This window comes from Neodiprion virginianus, chromosome 5 (assembly GCF_021901495.1).
Source record: "Neodiprion virginianus isolate iyNeoVirg1 chromosome 5, iyNeoVirg1.1, whole genome shotgun sequence".
In the NCBI taxonomy this organism is placed as follows: domain Eukaryota; kingdom Metazoa; phylum Arthropoda; class Insecta; order Hymenoptera; family Diprionidae; genus Neodiprion; species Neodiprion virginianus.
In genome coordinates this window covers 20430020-20445717 of record NC_060881.1, presented here as the reverse complement: position 1 = coordinate 20445717, position 15698 = coordinate 20430020, and the positions used below count along the sequence as shown (strand labels likewise).

General features: G+C 36.0%; 3 protein-coding genes and 1 long non-coding RNA gene across 4 annotated transcripts in view; 2 read left to right on the top strand and 2 right to left on the bottom strand.

Annotated features, from left to right (window-relative positions):
- Positions 1–2101: 2101 nt before the first annotated feature.
- Positions 2102–5753, top strand: LOC124305595 (ionotropic receptor 21a). Its single transcript, XM_046765174.1, has 9 exons — positions 2102–2521; positions 2837–3036; positions 3140–3262; positions 3336–3497; positions 3668–3909; positions 3985–4125; positions 4578–4770; positions 4852–5056; positions 5369–5753. Exons 1-9 carry the CDS (start codon positions 2102–2104, stop codon positions 5675–5677), a joined length of 1995 nt encoding a protein of 664 aa, XP_046621130.1. The 3' UTR covers positions 5678–5753.
- A 209-nt stretch (positions 5754–5962) lies between these two features.
- Positions 5963–7089, bottom strand: LOC124305685 (28S ribosomal protein S14, mitochondrial). The gene is made up of 3 exons (XM_046765332.1): positions 6873–7089; positions 6314–6454; positions 5963–6233 (listed from the first exon to the last, which is right to left on the bottom strand). The coding sequence occupies exons 1-3, from the start codon at positions 6945–6947 to the stop codon at positions 6051–6053; spliced, it is 399 nt and encodes a 132-aa protein (XP_046621288.1). The 5' UTR covers positions 6948–7089; the 3' UTR covers positions 5963–6050.
- A 1579-nt stretch (positions 7090–8668) lies between these two features.
- On the bottom strand, positions 8669–10303 carry LOC124306368 (uncharacterized). The gene is made up of 2 exons (XR_006908592.1): positions 10105–10303; positions 8669–9129 (listed from the first exon to the last, which is right to left on the bottom strand). It is a non-coding gene; the product is annotated as an uncharacterized LOC124306368 (long non-coding RNA).
- Positions 9123–15698, top strand: part of LOC124306364 (histone demethylase UTY) — a 59985-nt gene continuing 53409 nt past the window's right edge. The window contains exons 1-3 of the mRNA XM_046766985.1: positions 9123–9489; positions 11456–11724; positions 11846–11954. Of these exons, the coding sequence (XP_046622941.1) occupies positions 9422–9489; positions 11456–11724; positions 11846–11954 (446 nt within the window). The 5' untranslated portion in view covers positions 9123–9421. The remainder of the gene's footprint in view (positions 9490–11455; positions 11725–11845; positions 11955–15698) is intronic.

Here is a 15698-nt window from a genome sequence, read left to right as displayed (position 1 = left end):
GATCGGCCGAGACTCTTATTGATACCTGAACTCGCGCCGAAGTCTACGGTGGTAAAATCTATCTACATATAAATGTAACAAAATTCTATTGTGCCTTTTGATTATCTGAGATTTAAATAACAATCGCCAAAATTCATTTTTGGAAATTACATTTGCTTGAACGATTATTCTTGGATGTTATCAATTTTACGAGTTATGAATTTTAATGCCACTATACAGCGAGATCTGGGAAATTAGTTTTCGTCACCATTTCTCAATACATATTATATATATATATATTTAGGTTTTGTTTCGATATAGTATATTTAACTTGTTGCTGACCCACCGCATCGGCCTGCCGAATATGCATCCTTTACTTTTGCGTATAATATTCTATTATCCGGTATACAATACTGCATATTATATAACACGTCATTGGTTACATGAGAAAGCAAGAATACATGTTATAAACGTAAATAAAACTGCAGTTATTGAGATTTTCATTTAAAATACGGATGCGCTCAGGATTCATACATTTATTAGGTACGTGTAAAATTTTGTTTCACTTCTTTAACGCTACGTGAATGATTGTGATAATTAGTTGTTCTTTATACTTTACATAATTTTCAATGAATGATAATTATTCATCGTTTCCCTATTCAAATATCATAAGTATAATGATACCGACAACTACGTGGTTTTATTGTGGTCGTAACACAAGCTCGTTATATGTATAGTTATCGGTACTCAATCCAAAAAGCAAAGAATAGACAAAAAAAAAAAAAGAATAAATCAAATTAATCAAAAGGAATCAAAGAAACGCCTGTATAATCGTATTTAAATATTTAGAGATAGTTTTTCAGATAGATTTTTGTCTAAAGTTTTAGTTTTTTCTCCTTTTTTTGCTTCACGTTTAGATTACTTGTCATGCGTGTATGTTACGTAAACGTGTATAATAAGTATTGTTAGTATACCTATATTAATACTCATGCTATACCATAATATGAATAATATTAAGTGTAAAATGTATAAAGATTATATGTGAAACGATATGTCTGTATGTACGTTTGTATGTATTACCCCGAAGTAATGCATGAAATAAAATCGCGATTTGAATACATAAATATATAATATATGTGTAATATGATAACTTACAATAGGTATGTTATATGTATTATGTTGTTAGGAGTAATTAAAATTTGAAAAAAAGAAATTGCGAATGTCGTATAACGTGCGCTAGGATATTTAATTTATAATTTTAAATAAAATATCATTATACAGGGTGTTGAAAAAAGGTGGATACACCTGGATAGCCCGAAAACGAAGTAACTTAGAGATAAACTGATAATAGATTCCCGAATGACCCCGGCGATGGTTAATACGTATTCGGACGTAAAATTTCCCGCTGAATCCAAATTCGAACGAAAAAATTGGGGTTTCCATTTAAAATTTCAAAGTTGGGCCTCATAAGGCCCCCCTGGGCCCATCTGGCCCAAAAACTAATATTATCATTGGATTCCCAGGGAAAAATTATTCGGGAATCTATTATCAGTTTATCTCTAAGTTACTTCGTTTTTGTGCTATCCAGGTGTATCCACCTCTTTCAACACCCCGTATAACCCATTGAGTGATCATACTATAAAACATTTTATCTAAATTGATTCGCGACTTGTTGGCAAACTTCAAGAAAAATATAATAAATATTTGATAATCACAATGATAATAATAATTAATATAAAGTAAGCATATAAAACAAAATAGTGAATCTGATAAATCAATAGCCAATAACCCGAGGTACGTTACTTATGCCTCATCGTGGGTGGTGATTCCACTAACATCATTCTGTAGTAATGATCAATAAAAATTAATACAGATATGATGGTATATTAGAGGCGATTCAGGTGCCCTTCAATTCTTTTATTTAGTGCTTCGTTTGCCATCTGCAGTCGTAGCGTAGCATTCCATAATAACTTATATCTAAGCAGGAATGAAAATTTTGGTGAAAATTGGTGAGATGTGGATTTTCTCGGCCACGAATTTAATGGTACTTGGGATGATTTTATCGGGATCAAAATCGGTATGGACTGCAGAAAAATTTGGGAGATTTGAGAGAAGGGAAAGAATGCTAACGGCTTTACATCCAAATCTTGAATCTGAAAGCCTCTTAGGACTTTTGACTCACGTCGGTGAAAACTATTTCAACGATTGCAGTACGACGGTAATTTTGTACGACGATGCGTTCGAAACAAGATACGGAACAGTGTTGGAAGAATTTTTGAAAAATCTCCCATCAACTTACGTGAAGAAGCGAGTGAAACTGACCGACGATTTTCTACACGCTCTCGAAGCCTGCCGGAATCACATTTTGTTTTTGGAGAACTTAAACAACGTACGAAATGCGTTGGAGCAACAAAGCGACGGAAAGGTTGTCGTAGTTACCGGTGCAAACACCTGGGATGTTCTCGACTTTTTAAAAAGCCCGGTTTCAAGGTTATACAAAAATTTATTAATTATCGCACGCAGCACGAGCAGAACAGCCAAGGTAATTAAAGGATGCGGCTTGTTAATCAATCGAATTTGCACTCTGCAACCAAAATCGTCAAAATGGCTGTCGTAGAATGGCCCGTGTCTTCACCTCGTGACTTTAGCCCTCGCGTTCTTTCAAGCGAGTTTTATAAATGCGAAAATTTGAGTCCTACCGGATTTCTTAGTTCGGACGTAGTTGAAAAAAGTCAATAACTCAAATTTTGAAACGGTACCCACGTCGCGAAACGCAAATTAAACTTTTTATCCTTCAACGAACACGCCGCCATATTAATTGATGTCCGTTTATCATTTTTTCCTCGTCTTGAAAAAGGAGGGATCGTTTGTGCTTTACACGCACGAATTGTACAGCGATGGAATTGGATCAAGTCGCCCTGTGATACTAACTTCATGGATCAAGGATCGTTTGACGAAGCCTGAGAAAGTTCTATTCCCACAGAAATTGGAGTCTGGATTTAATGGTCATAGATTCCGCGTATCAGCTATGCATAAGCCTCCCTTCGCATTTCGACGGTGTGTAAATAATAATGGAGAAGTAAATATGGCAACAAAAAAAGATTTACTGCAGAAAAATCTCGTAAGAATATTCTTCGAATACACTGTTTTTATTTTTCAGGGTAACTCCGTCTACCGATACTGTCCAGTGGGACGGTGTGGACATCAGAGTGATAAGGCTACTGAGCAAGATATTAAATTTCACAATCGACGTTCGAGATCCTACACCTAGAGATTCACTAAGGTGTAAATTAATATAAAAATACGCTGTATTAACAGATACATGTACAATGACAAATATTCCGGAATTTTTTCAGCCCCGTCAACGCAGTTATGCGGGATATTTCTTCGGGTAAAGCATCAATGGGTTTGGGTGGTTTGTACAGATCAGTCGACCTGATGAGAAGTTTCGACACGATGTACCCTCACACTCACGATTGCGCTGCATTCATATCATTAACCTCTACCGCATTGCCAAAGTAGAACGACTATAATTATTTTTAATTAATCCATCGCTAGAAAACTTAATTAAATAATAGTACATATTGTTTTTGTATTCACGAATCCAGTTTCTACTGAGTAAGAAAAAATGGTTTTCTATCTACCAAACCGATAATTATTCCGATTACTTTGTGTCACTCTACAACAGATACCGAGCGGTTTTGGGACCGTTTCGTCAGTCGGTTTGGGTCACCCTGATATTCGCATATCTTGGAGCAATCATACCTATGACGCTGAGCAGCAAGAGTAATTTACTAAGGCTCGTGACACGGCCTAAAGAATTGATGGAAATGTTCTGGTTCGTCTTTAGCACGTTTACAAATTGCTTCACCATCAAAAGTCCCCTTGTTTACGAGGGACTCGCACAAAATGCATCTGCGATTCTGATCGGTAAGAATTTATGGTGATTATTCTATGATACAATGAAAATTTGACGATATCACGCCCTTGTCCTTCTTGCTACAGGTCTTTACTGGGTATTTACGATAATTATAACATCGTGCTACACCAGTTCGATTATTGCCTTTATAACGATTCCCGCATATCCAGCCGCCATCGAAACGAGCGATCAGCTTCTTTACTACCGATATCGCGTGGGAACTCTGGGTAATATCTTACCTTCTTTACTGTAATTGGCGCGAAACTCTATCGAGTCTCTTTCACACCATGTTATCAACAGTCGTGAACACAGAAGCAGTTTCAGTTACGAATTACAGCCATTCGCTAACTTTGAAGATTCGAATCAGATCGTCGACTACATTGAAATTGATTCTAAAATATTGAACGTCGATTTGTCTTAGCCTTTCAAAATACGTACTATAACGATCTATTCGAAAAAGTTTATCTACTAGATCTTAATCTGTATTAAATTTCTGTTTATGATCCTTACCTGTTACGATGGATTACTTTGATTAGATGGATGTAAGACGAAAACGTCTAACTGTATTCTATAACCTTAGTACTATGATATTTTGTTTTTTTCGAGATTACAATATCTCTTGCGTTATAGCTATTCAAAGGTAAATCTTTTCTTGGAGTTATTATCTCGTTCGCTGCAGATCACGACGGTTGGGAGTACTTTTTCAAGAACAGCAGTGATCCGAATATAGTGAAGCTATTAAAGAATCTAGAATTGGTACCGACGCTTGCGGAGGGTATACGAAACGCCAGTCGAGCCTATTTTTGGCCCTACGCTTTACTCGGCTCAAGAGCAATGCTTGAGTACATTGTACAAGCGGATTTTGCCCCAAAGTGAGGATGAGAATACACCAATAACGATAATGATGCGTCATTAAGAACGTGAAACTGATGAGTACCGACGATTATTCACAGCTGGAAAACAAAACGATCATTGATGCACATAAGTCGCGAATGCTTCGTGCAATTCGGGGTCACTATAGCCTTTCCGAAGGACTCAACGTACACGGAATCGATGAGCAAAGTCGCTCAACGAGCTAATCAGGCTGGACTCGTGCAGAAAATAACGTCTGATGTTAAATGGGACGTTCAACGATCATCTACTGGTAAACTTTTGCAAGTGGGTGAAATTTTTATTTCATGCAAAATGGCACAATATATGGTGAACTAAAATTGGGAGAAATTTATTCAAATATTCAGAACTGTGTGAAAATTGATTACCGAGTATTTTATAAAACGGGTGTTGAATTCGAATGTCAATTCGAAATTTGATTATTGAAAATGAGCATTTCACTATGACCAAGATAATTGCAAAACAGGACGGATTCGGGTTCTCATGAAAATTGGTTTCTACCAGTTACAGCAATGTTCAGATGTTTTCACGATGTTGACGGTGAATGAAACCTGATTGAATTATTTTTTTATATTCAAGGTCAGTACTGAGAAAACATTGCATATACCGTCAACGGAAGAACGACAGTTGACGCTGGATGACGTTCAGGGTATGTTTATAGTTCTGGGATCAGGCGTCCTGATATCGCTACTTCTTTTAATCCTTGAATGCATCTACCGAAAATTAAGCAAGGGCTGTAGTGCTAAGTCCAGAAGCCGAAACGCCAGCGAAACGGACGCGAAATCAAACGATGACTTATCTTACGGAGTCCATAATTACGGAATCGACGATTATCCGTTGGAATACGAAATTCAAAATGTCACGAGATATTTTAGAAACAGCATTTAAATTGAATGTAATTTTCTAATACAATTAGTTATTCCTATAGTATTATTTTATATTGTCAAGAATCAATAAAAACTGATAAAGCATCAATCGCTGCTGAAATAAAATATGTCATTTTCGAACATCAATATTCAAATTTAATGACATTCTTTGAGCAGTTTGCAATGCGTTTTGGAATCTTATATTCTATAATTACCTACCCTAAAATTTAACGGTTTGCACATTAATAGCAAAAATATTTTTCATTTGCATACGGATGCAAGACAATAAAAGACAGAAAAATTAAAGTTGGAGTTATCATTAGCATTATTATTATTATTCTATTTTTAAAGAAATTTTATCTACAAGTTGCAAAAGCCGTTACAGATATATAAATCTACCACATGGCACGTTGAACGCCAGATAGCAGGTTGTGATCTGCAAGGTCACGAAAAACAATACGAGAAACTCTCCACCGCGGAATAACACTTCTCGCTCTCGAAGTAATGACGCATCGATTATGAATCCTTGTGAAGCCAGAATCACGTGGGAACGCCGCGATTTCTTGATCTGCGATTTCCTGCGAAAAAATATTAGAAAGATGAACGACATGGATGAGATTTCAAGATATACCATTATCGCAGGTGATAAAATATTTACTCTGAGTTCCAGAGGAAGAATGTTATTTTTCCTGATAGAATTGATCCTCAGCCTTTCAGGAGCATGTTGCTTGACCAGGTTCCTCCGCTTGACGTCACGTATCATTTTCCATCCGACCCATTTGTTACGAACTTGCTGAAACTGATAATAAAAATAATATTCCAGTTACTGTCAGCAATACTTTTTGTTATTCTAAATGGGAATTTTATTTAGAATATATTGTACGATGAATGAGAGCGAAAAAAGAAAGAGAACCACAATATAACTTTGGTCACAGGTCGCTTCCAGGGATTAAGTGAAATCTTTGAGTCGTGAAATAATATAGTCGCCATGAAGCTGGTTCTTCTATGATTCTGGACAAGTGCTGCGAATCGTTTACGCAAAAGAAAAAAAAAAAAAAACTAAAGGTAACGATGAAAGGTCTTTATTAAGTGTAGTAAAAACAGAATTATGTTAGAATAGGTTAGGATAGGTTAGGTTAAGTTTTATCAAGTTTGAGCGATGGCATTACTCGGTTTATGTTTTCACCTCATGATCATTTTGGGCTTCAGTAACTTACGCCAAATCCTGCAAGCTCGGGAGCTTTCCAAATGTATTTTGACAAGACTGAGACTCCGGTGCCTAAGGCGGACATGTTTGTATCGTGTAACAACTCTGAAATGCCCTTTAACCCTTTTACTTCATGGCCCAAACCACTGATATATCAGTGGCCTAGAGGCACTTTCAAACACCCCACTGATGCACAGCACTCTTTTGCTCTGACGGGCAATGTTTTTATACGAGGTAGTAACCACGTATTAGACAAGTGCGGACAGTATGAAACACAATTATCTCTCTCTCGCTGCTGGTCACTGCACTGAACATAAGCCCGCGCGCATTCCCGTTTGTAAAGAATTAAGTCGTTTGATGTTATCGATCTGACCCGCCATATTTTGAGGATATTTTCGTGGCACGAAAAATAGAATTATTACTGCAATCTCCTTGCTGGCGGCAATCGTTGACTAAAGGCTGTTAAAGGCGGTTGTTCTAAGGGATCTTGTGTGGCCGTGGGATTGCGTATTAAACGGCTCCGGGCGATGGAGAAGTTACCGCAACGCTAAAAATTTTGCCGGGAACAATCGTCTGTAAATTTTTCCGCCTCGTGGCAATATTTTAAAGGCATTTTCGCACACGTATAACACTCAAGCGTAAAATGGTTGGAATTAAATTAGCTTCCGAGTGTCTCCTTTGGTCCTACCTACTCTGCGGTAGAATGGGTAGATACATGCATAGTTTCAGCTGCAAACACAGGAAGCGCTGGAGGTCGGCATCATTTTAATTTTATCTAGTGGTTTAGTAACCGGGCGTCGTTCAGTTATATTTCCTACGTCCGTGATCGCTCCCAATCTCAGTTAGAGCGCAGTTTAAATTCACGCCTTCGGGGTTTCGTGTTCTGCAGCTTCCGGTGTCAAGTCGAATCAGCGTTGCCAACCGTACGGTCAGGACCGTATTTGTACGGTAATATGCTGGACTGGAAATATTTTAGGAACTTACGTAATTTTTTGTTAACCTCTGATATTGCAAAAAAATCAAATACAGAAGTATAAAGAAACTGTTCCAGTAATTCACAGTTCTGGTTATCTGTTTTCAATTATTGAATCAAAAATAAAGAAAACAGTGTTTTCTTTAAGTCTCCAGCAACTACTTCGTGTAATTGAAAACCTTTATCGTTAGTTTTAAATATTCTTGAATGTAAAAATATGATTAATTTGGTTAAAACCTGTCTGATCCTTGATTAAAGAAGTAAAATCGTGGTAATTATACGACCATAAAATATAAAGAACAAAAGTGTACTCCGCCAAATCTTGGTACGGTCCTGGAGGTTCAAACTACGGTTCAGTTCCAGTTTAAGTTCGACCTGTTGCCACCAGAGAGTTGGCAAGGCTGAGTCGAACAGTCTTAGATTCGAGCTTGGCGGCACCAGACGGCAAAGCCAGCGAGCCGAGTCCGTCGGTGTTGTTGAAAATGGTGTTCGGTGCTGCTCCGTCCAAGTCGTGGACGTGGTCGCGTGTGTCGTCGGTGGCGTAGCCGAAAGGGACACGGAGAATTTCGACCTTCTTTTCAACCTGTTAGCAACAATTGGAAAGCGAGGCCGAAAATTTGGCGGCAACAAGAGCCCAATAAGAAGAGCGCTAATCACAGAGCATCGTTTGTAAATAAAATATCGTATTATTATTTTTCACTTCTGCATATGCGTGCATACATTGGTACGTACATACATACGTAAGCACATATGTATAAACCGAGAGGGAGCAGAAAGAGGAGAGAGAGCGCTAAATTGTTTGAAACGGGGAAAAAAAAACGTTTCTCAGTGTGTGAGAGTGAAGAACAGCACATGACAGCTCTGTGTTGTTTATTAAATAATATAAATATGTAACAGTATAAAACTAATGAATAAATTTAAAAAAGTCAACAAATACTTCATGTTACACATATTATTAGGAAAATGTGTCGCCACATCGTACCATGCGATTTTAGTCACCAAACGCCGACAATTATCCGCATTATCTTAATCGCGGTCGTGTATTTACCGTAAATTTACCAAATTTATGCCAACATTTTGCTGTGTATATCGTTTATAATACCGTTTCTGCCGGTTATGTTTCGTGTGTGAGAGTTTTGCATGTACGTGACTTTAAAACTGCAGCAACAATACCACAGTGGTGTATGGTATAGCAATAATGCAATCATGACGATGTGGGAAAAATTACTTCTTCGATCTTCTTAGTGTTTATTTTTCTTTCTCTTTTTGGCATCTTTTCGCTTCATCTTTCGTTCTGGAAAGTAAAAAATAAAAATTATCTGCAAGACTTTCTCGTGCGATTCACGTGAAAGACAATGTTAATTATCGCGATAATAACGATAACGAAGTTGAAAATACAGTGTATTATATATACAGTAATGGCTACATGTATATCGTAATAATGGGTACCTACTATAATAACAATGATAACGTTGAAACTGATAATAAATAAATGAATAGATAAATAATTGTATAAAGTAAAACGCAATTGACAGCGAATTAGTCCGACTGCAGGTGTTTAATAAATAATTGTGAAGTGCAATAAAATGGCCCAAGAGACAGACGATATTAATCTGACTCCACAGGAACTGCAGATCCTATCGGAGCTCGATAGGTATGTGCATACATTCGCGTTTATAAAATACATATGCTCTAGTTGTTGGTAGGTGTTTCAAAACCATTCATCAATAATAATTTAGATAAACGAAAGAAAAGGAGGGACAAGAAAACATAAACGCAATGGTTTTTAACAAATTGTTGCTATCGCAACAATAATGTTCTCGCAACTTCTCTTCAATATCTCGTTTTTCTCCTGTTTTCCCGGTTCTGCTGGAATAAGGAATGACTAAGGAATGCAAAAGACAATCGGCCAGGGTTTACTGTTTTAAAGAGGGCAAAAGAGCGCCGGGAGTGCAAAGGTGACATCGCAGTATCCTATATTCACACTTTCATATGCGTTATCAAAACTGTTAATGGCAGAAAATTTATGCTGCGTCTATGTTCAATAGCTCACATTTGGCTGACTGTCTTGAGCAATCCATAATCAATGACACTTAATTTCCAATTTTTCGAACATAACCTGAAACGAGCTAACCTAATCTCTGATCCTAACCTCTGTCTGATATCGATATCGTCTAATATTATCCTGATTCGAACCTGTCTACAACATAGTTTTTTATTCCTTATACAATTATTTGCAATCAAGTATAATGAAATCCTCGATTCTTACTTCTGTCCTTAACTTAATATCGCCTGATATCATTCTGATTTCAATCTGTTTACGATAGAATTAATGTATTCTAACCTGACCTGACCTAAACCGCGCGTGATTCTAACTCTAACCTATTTCTAACTTGGTGTCATAGAAGAACAGAACTCATGATTCTAACCTCCAATATAACCTAAGCTAACCTAGCCTGAGCTATCTTTGAATTGACTCGAGTCTCGGAACTTCTTAATTAACGTACGCGAGGACAGAATGAGCGGGAGATTTGATAACACAACGGGACTTCATCCTTGTTTCTGCTATGACTCCTCGCCCGGCAACAACCTACTGACACCCTTTACCTCCCTTTCTCCGGCTCTATTTATCATTTCTTCTTTTTTCGGATCGCTTCCTCGTCGCGTTCTACATAACCGCGTTCCGTATATTATCATTGCAGGTTTATCGTATTAATTTTCGCTGAATTTTGTTTCAACAAATCCGCAACCAAGGATTAAATAAAAAACAATCGAGCACCTCGTCGCGTTCGATATTTAAAATTAAATCGTTCATATGTGTATATGGATATACATTAGGGTATTTCTCATTTAAAAAAAAATTCGATTTTTATACATGCACATGCAAAAAATGATCATCTCTGGTTGAAAAAGGAACCTGCAAATGACTGAGCACTGTAGTACCAATTTTAGAGTGTGCGAAAATGATTTTCTTATTAGAGTGAAAAATCTATTTTAGTACCCCTTTAACATGTATTATCTTTTTTATATTTTACAAAAAATTTGCATTACCGTTCCGAAAGATTATCTAAAGCGCATTACAGCGAAATGCTGATATAAAAGGATCGCAAAAAATGTCATACTGTATTCATTTGTAAATATAAAAGAGATAATACACGATAAATTATGCATACTGATAAAGGGTTGCTAATATCGATTTTTTTTCTTTCCTAGAAAAATTCTTTTCGCACACCCTAAAACTGGTGGTACAATGCTAATGTTTAACCAACCGAATGTTTACGCAACTTGTTTCTGTGGTCGATATTTAAAAAATAAATAGTTGTCAATATAACATTTGCCCGTTATATTATTTGCTTTGCAAATACTAATAGATAGATGCCAGTACTGAAATACGAATTGAATGAAGAATTTTTGAATAATAAACAAATGAATGAATAAGACAAATTACCGCATTTTTCTTTACTTCATTTCTCAAACATGTAACATCTTCTTACTGTTTTATTTAATTTAGTTGTAGAATTACACGTATGTCATATCTCGTCGTATATTATCGTTTTTATTTTATTAATAAACTAAGTCGTTGATTTCATTCTTTTTCTGCTTTTCATGTTTTGATGCAGTCGGCAATTTGGTTTTCTAAAATTGAACTCGCCGGAACAATCCAAAAAGAAGGCTCTCGTCGTCAGAGCGATAAAATACCTTGAGAGAATGCTATCGCAAGCGCAAGCACAGAAACAGAGAAGAAGAGCTGCCGATAGTACCGAGGTGAAATCGAGCATAAACTCAGACGAGTTTAAGGATGACGATGATGAAAAAGGGATCAGTATCGATCCTAAAACTTACTGCAAGCTGGGCCATTTTCACTTGCTGCTCGAAGATTACACCAAAGGTGAGAAATATTAGGATCTACTCGTGCCATTTTCCTTGTTTGTAAAGAAATGTCTTGCGAAATCCATATGAGAGTCAATTTCTACTACTCAATATTTCGTTTTTGCTGTTTACTTTCACAGCGATGTCTGCATACCAAAAGTTCTACGCTCTGAAAACCGACTACTGGAAGGACACATCGTTTCTTTATGGACAGGGGCTTGTTTATTTTCACTTCAATGCATTCCAGTGGTGAGTAATAACTTAAGTAATAAAACTTCCCAAAACTCAGTATCTTAATCTGATGCCTGGATAGTTGTTTGAGCGATCGGAAAAATAATGTCTCGTTTGGTCAGCAAATTCGTATCATTTACTGTCACCATCGATATTGTTAAATATTTGTATTGTAGGTCAACTTTTGTGATTTTTAATCACAGCTGCGCTTTCCCTTCCTCTTTTCGTCTTCCTTTCGTAATATTACGGCATTTTGTTCTTTTCACGAAAACAAGTATATACATATATATATGGGGCATTTTATGCCAACTCAACCTACCATAGAAATTGACTTTTTTAATTTGGTCCTAATTTTTTGATCTTATTGTACTCTATGAAAAAGAGCTCCATGATTTTATTCAAATTTTTTTTATCCAGCCATTCACGAGGTGTGAATTTTTCACAATTTTGGATTTATTTTTAAATGCTCATAATTTTTTCAAAAATGAATCAATTCGAATGTTTTTTTCCCTCAAATTGTGTGTTTTTCAATGAAGTTTTCAATAATTTGATCCAAATAAATATCAAAAAATTATTGATTAGATTTTATTCCATTCATAGATTTCTGATTTTAAATATTGTTTGTATCCTTCGATTGTTTTGAAAAAAATCTTCACTAAAACTGCTTTTTATATCACAAAATTTCGGCTTGGTCCGTCGTGGTTAACAATCTTTTCTATGTTTTCAGAATTTTTTTTAAATTATCGAAATTTGAAAAAAAACCTAATATAATATGACAATTAGTGTGATATGGGTATGATTTTAATAAAAATCAAATGATAAGAAAACTCGTGAAAAGTTGTTGCGATAATGCTTATTAAATATGTATCAGCGGGTCAGCGTCTGAAGAGTGGAGTTGAGTTAGGTAGTCGTTAGCCTTCAAGTAGGGTCGTCGGCTCGTGGACATTGTTTGGATGGTTCATGCACGCTATTTACAATATTTAATGTTATAAGAGATTGAAAGAATATTACAGAGTTCGAATAATTTCAGCTCTTATTGCTCATACTTATGTAGTTTCCTACATAATTAATTATGTAATTTTATGTTCCTTTGTTTCTCCCGACCCTCGGCGTCGGTCGAGTTTTTTTCTCCCATTTCCTCTTTTGTGCCATTTCTCTTGATGGACAGAGAGGAAAGAAGCGAAATACTGCAAATATTTTGTTAGTAAAAAAAAGGGGTCGCACTTATATTTGTTATCTTCCGATGATGAATATTAATTACCGGCGATAAATAGATACCGATCGTTGGCAAAAGGATCTGAGGGCTTTGTTACCGATCGACGGTAAAAAGTTTTCGTTACCGACGAAGTCGCAGTTCTCTCGTCTCGCATGTTTTTTTCCACTCAAGTCTTCCTCTTCTGTTTTTCCTCCCCTCTCACGGGGTTTGTTTGAATCAACTGCGGAGCCGCACGCGCAGAGCGGCGCGACCGTCGAAACGAGGCAAAGCAAAGCAGCGTACGTGACAAACTCCACACGCCCGATGGCGAGATAGGCGCAACGAAACGAAATAAAATGGGGGATGAATAAAACACGCGGTTTCCGTTTCGTTCTACTATTCGGTGCCATATTAGTATCGAACCTATGTATTTGTCGACAAACGGGAAGATCCTAATAAAGTATAGAATTGGACAGAATAATTATTATTCCACAATTCTGTATTTTCCCTCCCTTTTTCATTATTTGCATGCCGATACAAAAATTCACGCCTTTGTTTCTTAAAGGCTTCTGATCGGTCTTTATCGGGAATTCAATACCTTCTAGCGCTTTCCCTTTATCTTTTGTCTTTTATCCTATAATTACTTAGAAGTTTGAAACTTTTCAATTTCCCAAGCGTCATTGCAGATTCTGTTCTTTTTAAATTTGAACAAAATTTTTTTATCATCCTATGATTGACCTGACGTTTCTATCTCGCTTCGATTTTGGTTGATTTCAGATTTCCTTAACGATTCCAGTCAGTTTTTCAATTTCCTATTTTCTCGATCAGCATATCAAATTTCATTCTTCGTTACCAATAATTTTCGTTTAAATTCTGAGAAACATTTTTCAAGTCTTAGATAGGAATTTTGCTCTTTTCACTTTTCATTTTCTTCACATTGCTACAATTATAAACTTTAGAAATAGAAATAAAAATTTTCACGATTGATGTTTCCGTTTCCGTCGACCGCATTTAATTATACATACCTAAGTATATGTGACTTCAAACTCACCCACGCGCATGTACAATAAAACAATTAAAAAATAAACCACATACGTACAATTCTTTGTATAGATTCTATAGCTTGAAAGAAAAGAAAAATTGTTTTTCTTCCTACCTCATGTAATCTTCTCTCTCGTTTTTCCCCACCAATTTCTTTTTTCCTTCCTTCCATATCCCTCTCTGTAGATTGCAGGCGTCGTCGTTTAACCAGCGGTTCTCTTTATACATATTCTTGTCTCTGTATATATGCTTATACACGTTTAAGTTATATACACAGAGGGGGAATATCGATTTCCGGTTTACCTTTTCTTTCTAGCATCGTTCCTTCGTACATATTGTATGTATGTTTAACTGTACGCACACACACAGCTATACATCCTATAAACTGAATTTTACACAGTGTAGGCGAGAATATAGGAAAGTCCGTGACGGAGTCTCTCTAAAATAGGGGGCAGATTTTTCTTGTCGCTTTATTCTTTTCTACCACCTTTCGAAAAAATTGTGACTGCATTCCTATTTTGAGACAAGATGAAACGAGAAAAAAGTGGAAAAGGAACTGCAGAATTTATTTATTTATTTATTTATTTATTTTTTTTTTGAGATATCACTAGTATATTTAGGCTTCGAACTTTAATTGTGAATCTACGACACATTGTCTATTTTTTATGTCTCTTCTATTCTTACCAACCAATTAAATGTAGAAAATCATTCACTTTACCTTCAGTGTACCCTTTCTGTGCATACTTTCTATTTTCAAATTTTTTGAAATCTCTTTCTTTGTCGTATATAATATATTTTTCATAGACATATTTTAAGTACTGTAATTATTGTATGGTTTACGATACATCGAGTATAAGCTGTATCTAAACACTGCGTTGTGCATCGCAGGGAAAGTTATATCGTACACTTATATTTGCTGAGATCTAGGACGTCGAGTATCGAACGTTTAAGAGATCTGGGTCAGAGGTTGATGTCATGTTGGGTTAGGGAAGGTGCAAGACTACATAAGTCCCTAGTGGTCATTTTACTCGAAAACTTGATGAAAAATTTCGAAATTTCGACTTCAAAATTCCTTTAATCGTATCGTCAAAAATACTATAAATTGAAAGCTTACAGGGTTTTTCCAAAACAAAAATAGTTGTAAGCGAAAGTTGCACGTTCACCTCACTAGATGAATGTACAATTTTTTTATATTTATAAACAATATACATATCTTTTTATAAGTGAAAAAGTAGGCATAGAAATATTTTGAATTCCTAGTCAACAATTTTCAGTTGAAGTTTTTGGAGCTTACTTACAAATCTTTTTGTAATTTGATTTGAGTTGGATTCACGCGAGCTCACTGAATCGTTTAAATTTACTTAGTCTTCGGAAATCACTTGAACTCTGGAATTATTCACTTATGCAAGTCTTTGTATTGTTGAATTAACTTATTGAAGTGATTTCAATTAAATTGAGTTATTTCGATTGAATTCACGTGGAGTCACTAAAATTCATCTGCATTTACCCGACGTCTTTGGAATTAG